Source organism: Morus notabilis, unplaced genomic scaffold, assembly GCF_000414095.1.
Source record: "Morus notabilis unplaced genomic scaffold, ASM41409v2 Scaffold485, whole genome shotgun sequence".
Classification (NCBI taxonomy): Eukaryota; Viridiplantae; Streptophyta; class Magnoliopsida; order Rosales; family Moraceae; genus Morus; species Morus notabilis.
In genome coordinates, this window is record NW_010364290.1 from 103003 (window position 1) to 110956 (window position 7954).

General features: G+C 41.6%; 2 protein-coding genes across 2 annotated transcripts in view; one reads left to right on the forward strand and one right to left on the reverse strand.

The window, feature by feature from the left end:
- The first annotated feature begins 523 nt into the window (after nt 1-523).
- On the forward strand, nt 524-4965 carry LOC21408161 (threonylcarbamoyladenosine tRNA methylthiotransferase). Its single transcript, XM_010106189.2, has 11 exons — nt 524-763; nt 842-880; nt 1220-1311; nt 1887-2136; nt 2357-2476; nt 2550-2625; nt 2965-3173; nt 3339-3447; nt 3784-3876; nt 4019-4179; nt 4330-4965. The coding sequence occupies exons 1-11, from the start codon at nt 605-607 to the stop codon at nt 4879-4881; spliced, it is 1860 nt and encodes a 619-aa protein (XP_010104491.1). The 5' UTR covers nt 524-604; the 3' UTR covers nt 4882-4965.
- A 305-nt stretch (nt 4966-5270) lies between these two features.
- The window catches only part of LOC21411997 (FT-interacting protein 1), a 3942-nt gene continuing 1258 nt past the window's right edge, over nt 5271-7954 (reverse strand). The window contains exons 2-3 of the mRNA XM_024170886.1: nt 7291-7897; nt 5271-7203 (exon numbers count right to left, since the gene is read on the reverse strand). Of these exons, the coding sequence (XP_024026654.1) occupies nt 5560-7203; nt 7291-7897 (2251 nt within the window). The 3' untranslated portion in view covers nt 5271-5559. The remainder of the gene's footprint in view (nt 7204-7290; nt 7898-7954) is intronic.

Sequence of the window (7954 nt, forward strand, 5' to 3'; positions counted from 1 at the left end):
ATGACTTATTTAACACTGTCAAAATAAGTTTAACATATTTATTGGTCAATTTATCTTTTCCTTTAAGAAAAATAAATGAGTTTTACCTACAAATATTAAAATTCACATTATTTGTATTTAATATGTCATATAAATTTTCATGTTATATCATATATCATTATATTGTAAATGACACATATAATTAATCGTGTCAATTCATATCACTTCGTATTAGGAGGTCAATCTTAACCCCATCTATTTATTAATCATGTTAATCGTGTCAAATCTGATTATGATCCAAACCTATTTATAAGAAATTTAAACCCACTACTTCATACGAATTTTGAGTCATATCATCGTGTAGCGATCTGAATTGTCAATTCTAAGTGTGACTTTTGTGTGAAGTCGGAAACGTGAAAGTTGTCTTTGGACTTGTGAGAGGGATATTGGGCTTAGGCCCAACATGTAAGCCACTTTAAGCCCACAAAACCAGGCGAGCTCGCCGCAACTACGCGGCTGCGCCTCTCTCTCTCTCTCTCTCCCTCTAATCGCGATTTCTCTGGGCGTAAAAAGAAGCAAAAATTCCCAACTTTCGCAGCATCTCCTAAGCTGAGAGGTGACAGAAATGGAGGACATTGAGGATTTGCTGGTCGGAAGCACTGGCGGTGCTCCTCCCGGCTTTCGCTTGCCAGTCACCGCCGTTGGATTGAAACCGAAGAAGACCAAAAACAAACCTCTTCTCAATAAAAACAATACCCTCGCTCCTAATATCCCCGGCACTCAGGTTTCTCTCTCTCTCTCTCTCTCTCTCTCTCTCTCTCTCGCGTAAATTCTGATTTTGTTTTCATGTTGTTTTTGGCAGACAATTTATATAAAGACCTTCGGATGCTCACACAACCAGGTACAACTTTTATTTTAGATACTGACACACTTTGTTGCTTAATTATGACCTGAAAATGGGTTTTATTATATACCAAAAGGATGAGATATTTATGGTTAAAGCATTCAATTATGCTATAGGTTTTCATTTCTTTTAAGAACAGTATGAACTCTGTGGAAATTTTACATTTTACAGTTCCCAATATGAATTGTAGAACTTTTTTTTTTTTTTTTCTGAAAATGCTTTTGGTTGACAAATCAATGTTCTAATTTAGTCTTAGACTCCAACTTAATATTCTTATTAATTTTTTACCCTTTTTTTCCTAAAAAAAAAAAATCGTTGCAATTTTTAATGTGTCAGAGTGACAGTGAGTATATGGCTGGTCAGCTTTCAGCATTTGGTTATTCGTTAAGTGACAACCCTGATGAAGCAGATCTCTGGCTTATAAATACGTAAGGATTTTCCTTTTTCTTTCTCTTATTCTGAAGTTGGCCTACTTGTGTTATGAGATTCAGCAGATCTCTGGCTTATAAGTACGTTCCGAAAAGATATATCAAAACTAGTTTTTGTTGCTTCTTGGTACTGCATCAGTCTAACATATCTTATGTGCGCATTTGTTGCTTGTTTGTTAGTTTATGTTAGGAACCCGGAAATCTGAACTTCATTAACAATACTGAAAATGGAAAACAAGAAGATAGAATGGGCAGTTTTTAGGACCCCCAACCTCCAAGACAATGCACAGCACTAGACACTCCTCACAAATCTGATCATAAGCCCCTAATGACCTATTAACCACTTATTTATACTACTAAAAGACTAATAAAAAAAAGACTACTAACTATCAGGTTCCTAACGGTTTACGTGTGTCTTTTTGCATTTATATGCTGTTCTTTACATTTTATGTAGTGCTAAAGAATCAAGTGAAGGTTTTTCAATCTTTATGCCTTCCCATTTGCGTACATATAAATATGGAATTAAAAGTATGTTTCTGAAATTAATAGTGTTTGATTCTTGTTACTTGATGCAGCTGTACGGTTAAATCTCCAAGTCAGTCTGCAATGGACACTCTAATAACAAAAGGCAAAAATGCCAAAAAGCCACTGGTGGTGGCTGGTTGTGTGCCTCAAGGAAGTCGAGATCTGAAAGAACTTGAAGGGGTCAGTGTAGTAGGAGTTCAGCAAATTGACCGAGTTGTTGAAGTTGTTGAAGAGACCCTGAAAGGTCATGAGGTGAGGCTGTTGACCCGCAAAACATTGCCTGCACTCGACCTTCCCAAGGTATGTATCATAGATTTCTAGTTATTTAGTATTGGACGACTTTTTTTAAAAATTTTAGCTTTACTTGCTACATTTTTAGTTCCATTCTAAAAATTTTCTTTCAATTCCTTTTAGATTAATATATATTAATTCTAAAAATTTTCTTTCAATTCCCTTTATATTAATATATCTTAATTCCGCTATAATCTAGAGGTGTATCTAATTCAACTTTTTCTAACAGGTGAGAAAGAACGAGTTCGTTGAGATTCTTCCAATTAATGTCGGTTGTTTAGGTGCCTGCACTTACTGCAAAACAAAGCATGCTCGTGGTCACTTGGGGAGCTATATAGTTGATAGCCTTGTAAGTGGTGTGTCATCAATTTCTGTTTTCCATTTGCGTTGGTTCCAAATTTATTAGAATGTCAACACTGCAGGTAGGACGGGTAAGAACTGTCATAGCTGATGGAGTTAAGGAGATATGGTTGAGCAGTGAAGATACCGGAGCTTATGGTAATCTACACTGAAATTCATTATTTGTTGATTGTGTTATGGATGTGGAAGTACTTGGGTCATTTATTTATTTGACGATGTTATCCAAAAAAGAAACAAATGAATGACTAACAGCTATGGAACTTTAGCTGAAATGATAAAAGTATGGAGTGCGGTTATTGTTTATCTCACATAAATACTCACAAACCCTGTCAATTAAACCAGCCACCCAGCCCTCAAATCTCGGAGCTAAATGCAACCATGGAAATTACTAGAGAATACACAAAAAAATGAGAAATTATTTAGGATGTAGTTAAACCAATCTACGTAATTGTAAACTAATGGTACACAGCTTTGCAGGTCGTGACATTGGGGTCAATCTTCCAATTTTGTTGAAGGCCATCGTTGCTGAACTTCCTCCTGATGCAAGCACAATGCTTCGCATTGGCATGACAAACCCTCCTTTTATTCTAGAGCACTTAAAAGAGATAGCGGATGTTTTGCACCACCCATGCGTATATTCCTTCTTGCATGTACCAGTTCAATCTGGAAGTGACGCAGTCTTGACTGTAAGTACCAACATTTTTCCTCCTCAAAATAGGCAAACTGCATTATGCTCTGATAGTTTTTCTCATCTGCTGAGACTTTAATGATCAAAATAGAGCTATTTCCACAGACATGTGATTCCTGTTGCATTAGTATATATCATGCTGATGCGACTCTAAATGTCTCAGGCTATGAATCGGGAATATACTGTTAGTGAGTTCAGGACTGTGGTAGATACCTTGACTGAGCTTGTGCCTGGGATGCAGATTGCAACGGATATAATATGTGGATTTCCTGGTAAGTGTGTGGTCAGTGTACCGGCTTACATTTAAAGGATCTTGTAGATTATTGATCACACAAATGATTTTCTTTCTAATTTACTTATCTACTACTCATTTGGGGCCTTTTGCCCTTTCTTGTGATAGCTAACACCATTTCAAGTCCTATCTTTTCAGTGATTTTTCTATAATGTTTTTTGTATTACACTCTACCTATTTTTATTATTCCTCCTTGATCCAGACGGTATATGCTAGGATGACAAGTATTATTTTGTTAAAGAAATTTGGAGGATTAAAGTGTCCTTAAGTTGTTTAGGAATTAGTGGTTGAGAAACCTACTCCGTGGGTTTTTCAGGTGAAACAGATGAAGATTTTGCTCAAACCATTGGCCTTATCAATAAGTACAAGTTCCCCCAAGTTCATATATCGCAATTTTATCCTCGACCAGGTATGTTGATAGTCAGGTACAGCACTTGTAGATTTTACTATTCCACCAGATCATATGGTAGGTAGCAGGATGCAGACTTTCTTAGAATAGCTTGGACATATATGCATCCATCCTCTATAATTCTGCTTCTTTCTGAACTCAGGGACGCCAGCAGCGAAAATGAAAAAGGTTCCCAGTACTATAGTGAAGAAACGGAGCCGTGAGTTGACTTCGGTTTTTGAAGCTTTCACACCTTATAATGGGATGGAAGGGAGGGTGGAAAGAATTTGGATAACAGATATTGCAACAGACGGAGTTCATTTGGTACGTTTATCTGCAAGTGTCTAAAATTCATGATGTAATGGAGGGGCTAGACTCTGCAACATCCCTGTATGCTTTCAGTCGTAAATTCCACTTGTATGAATTAATTGATGGCATATTTTTAATAAAGAAATCGTTGTTCCTTCTCTCCAGGTTGGCCATACCAAGGGATACGTGCAGGTGCTTGTGGTTGCTCCAGAGAGTATGCTTGGGACTTCAGCCATTGTGAAAATAACATCCGTGGGAAGGTGGTCAGTTTTTGGAGAAGTGATCGAGACTATCCAGGATGTAAATTACAAGAAAACTTCAAGCACGAGATCGTCTAGTGAGAACAAATGTAGCCCGTGCTCCGACCCCTGCAATGCCTGTGCGTCTTCAAGAGTGCAAGAAACCTGTGCTTGTGGACCTGAAGGCTGTGGAGGAACTACTTTGGAAGAAAGTGCCGTCTCAACAAATGCCATCCCACAAGAGGATCGAAGTAGCAGAAATCTGATTGGATGGTTGCTTAGGAAGAGAAAGAACAATGTTGTGCAAAAAATGGAGAGTGAAGTTTCATCTGGATTTAAGAAAAAGCTAGAGTGGGTTGGAGAAAGCAAGGGTTCGTGGAATGTGGTCGATAGAGTTCTTCTGGGTGGAATACTTGTGAGCTTCCTGACAATTTTAACACTACTAATACATCATGGATTTAGGACTTTGTCTAACTAACAAAACATTGGTTTTTTTGTTTTTTGTTTTTTTTTTTTTTTTATACCTACTTTTGTCAACAATTTTGATTGAAGATGTTCCCATATGCAATTTTTTGGTTACTTCCATTTGGACACATTTGTTGTATGATTGTTATGATGGATCATCTTGGTTCTACGTAGATAGCTAGACAAATTCATTACTTCATTACTGTTTTTTGGGTAAGAGCTCGATGCAGTTGTGGTGGGCACAACTTTTTGATTCTGGGTTCTGGCTAGAACCGCTTTAGGTGGCTTAGCAGCCTTCGGTCATTGAATCTTCTTTTTTCATTTTTTTTTTTTTTTAAATTCCCGAACAAATAAACCAGCTGAACTCCGAGGCAGAGAAGAAATAGATACTGTAAGGTAGAGTTAAAAAAAAAAAAAAAGTTGCTATTATAGATAAGCATCAATAAAGTCGGGATATACACATCTTTAAAACGTGAGAATCTTATTGAGTGGGGCTAGCATGAAAAAGGAGCAAATTATTGTCGTCTTCTACTGCTACAAAGCAACGCCGGTGCGATTATTCGTTCAGCCAACAATCATGTTGCTTCTTTCTCCATAGCAACTGCGTGTAAAAATGCGTGACAAAATCCCCTTCCGTCGGTAAAAATTGTACTAAACAGGTAAAAATAAATAAACTTTCCCACTTTCTTCTTCACAGCAACATTTCGGACTTGGAAGGTAATCTCTTGAAGAAGTTGACAGGAACAGAAGGCAGTCTGCTCCTGAACCGTGGATGCCTCAACCAGTACAGCCCAACCAACAATGCCACAACCTGGAAGGGCGTGACGTAGATGAACACAGCCCATATCAAAGAGAAGATGATGAATATGGCCGTGGCTCTTGGATCCCTCCAGCTCAACAAGGCTTGTGCCCTTTCCAATTGCGAAGCCAAATCCCCCACCACGCTCTGCACTCTCCCCGCCACGCTCCGCAGCCTGTCGTACCTTATCCTCACGATGTCCGGCCGCTGAGTAGTCGGGAAAGTGTCGAACTCTTCCTCGAGCTCATCGGGGTGGGCAAACTCCGCCTGCGAGAGGCGGGCGTCCATGTGGGGCGGGTGCCGTGGCCTGAACCGGTAGTTCCACATTCCAATCACGAAGAGGTAAAGGAAAATCGTGGGCAGGATCAGTTCCGGGTAGCATATCAGCATCAAGAACAGGACGTGGACGAGAATGGTTGTGATGGGGTTCTTCCAATAGCAGATTTCGTCTAACCATCTACACACGCTGGAGAGGCCAGAGAGAACAGCCATTATGCGTTGGAAATTGGCTTTGCTTCTTCTTAGGCTCCACATGTGGTAGTCCACGTCCAACATATACTCCACATTCTCTCGCCGAAGTGGTGGCTCTGCTCTCCCCAGCCTTGCCGCGACAATCTGCATTGCCTGGTGGCGCAGCAAATCGATGTGCTTGACCGGAATCGGTTGGACGTAATGCATTTTCGGCAGTAACGGCTTGCCGTATTGTGCGACCATGTTGACCCAAGCTATGCAAGTGAATCTTAGCGCCAATTGGAGTTCGCCGTGCTTCTTCAAACCGGTTGGTGTGAGAACAAGAAGCGGGTAATAATGGGTGTAAATTCGATCGGTTTCAAGAGTCGATAAACGAATTCTGACTTTCCCAATTCTCTGGTCTCTTGCGTCATCTTTGTTTCCGTTTGTGTGGCAATTATCGAACACCCCAATGGTGATCACCGTACAAGGGTCGTAAACTTCCCAAGTGTACTGCTCGTTCCAACGAGGAGCCAATGTGTCGAGAAGCGTCCTGGTCCGAACCCATTTGTTGCCATACTTGGCCACACAATAGGCATCGGTGACCCTCCCTTCTTTGCCCTTCATAGGAAGCAAATTTCGAGCACTCAAAACCCCAAGCTCAAGAATCCCAATACTCTGCTTCCTCAAATGCTTCGACGACGGCTGAAGATCGCTGCTGAAATGCGTAGCCTCGTCGAGAACATGATATCCCGCCTCCAAGCAAAGCAGGAGGTGAATCTTGCTCGAGAACTTCTCCTTCTTCTTCTCCGTCTCCTCCTTGGCCGCGTCCGAGGGCTTATGGAGGTTGAACCACCGCGGGTCGGGGAGTTTACTAGTCTCCATCCTGTGCGGAACGTCCTTAACAGAGAGTATCACCCTTCCTAGAATCTCATCCTTCCCGGGTCCAACTCTATCCTCAACGCTCACAATTATGAAGTCCTCGAAAGGCTCAGACACCACAAACATGAGCTCTTCATTCCAAACCGGGTTAACCATCCGCATTTGCGACGGCCTCGTTTGTCTGAGCTGATTCCCGAGCAGAACCTGTTTCCATATTCTAATCATGTCATAAATCTGAAACTGAAATCATTTTAGTATTCAGTGATGCAGATGATTTGATCCGAACATTACCTTCACGATCACATCAGGCGCGCGCCCTCTATCGGAGGGAATAAGGTCCTGAGCTTCAATGACGGCAACTCTAAGGTAATAGAGTTTGGGAGAGAAGTAAACCTTAGACCTCGTATTTGAAAGGTTGACATGGCTGATGTTATGGGCGTCGGAATGCCAAGCCTCCGGAAAGGACTCATCGGCCTGAGTTCCCATCCAAACGGCGAGCATGATTTCGCCCGTGGTCTTGATTCCGTGCTTGTCTTCCAATTTATACCATTGAGGAGCCAAAGGACTATCCGGTGGAACTCTCAGAGGAACTTCCGAGAGATCGAAAATAACTCTCCCGACGAAATCGTCCTTCACGATATCCTTATCCTTCACCGTCACTTCCAGCAAATTCGACTGCAATCTCTCCTTCGAGAAGCCGAAAATCTGCTTCCAAACAGGGTTCGGGTTCTTCTCCCAGTGCCTGGTCACTCCTTTGTAGTTCCCGAGCTTCACTTCCACATAAGGATCCAAACTTCCCGAGATGTCCATCACCGGAAGGTCTCTGGCCTTCACCACGCTCACGTACAAGTAATGCATCTGCTCCACGAGGTCGTACGTGCTCGCCGTCTTGTCGCCTCGTCTGTACCGCAACCGCGCCGCCACCGGCGGCCGCGGCTCCACCAGCGCAAACTCC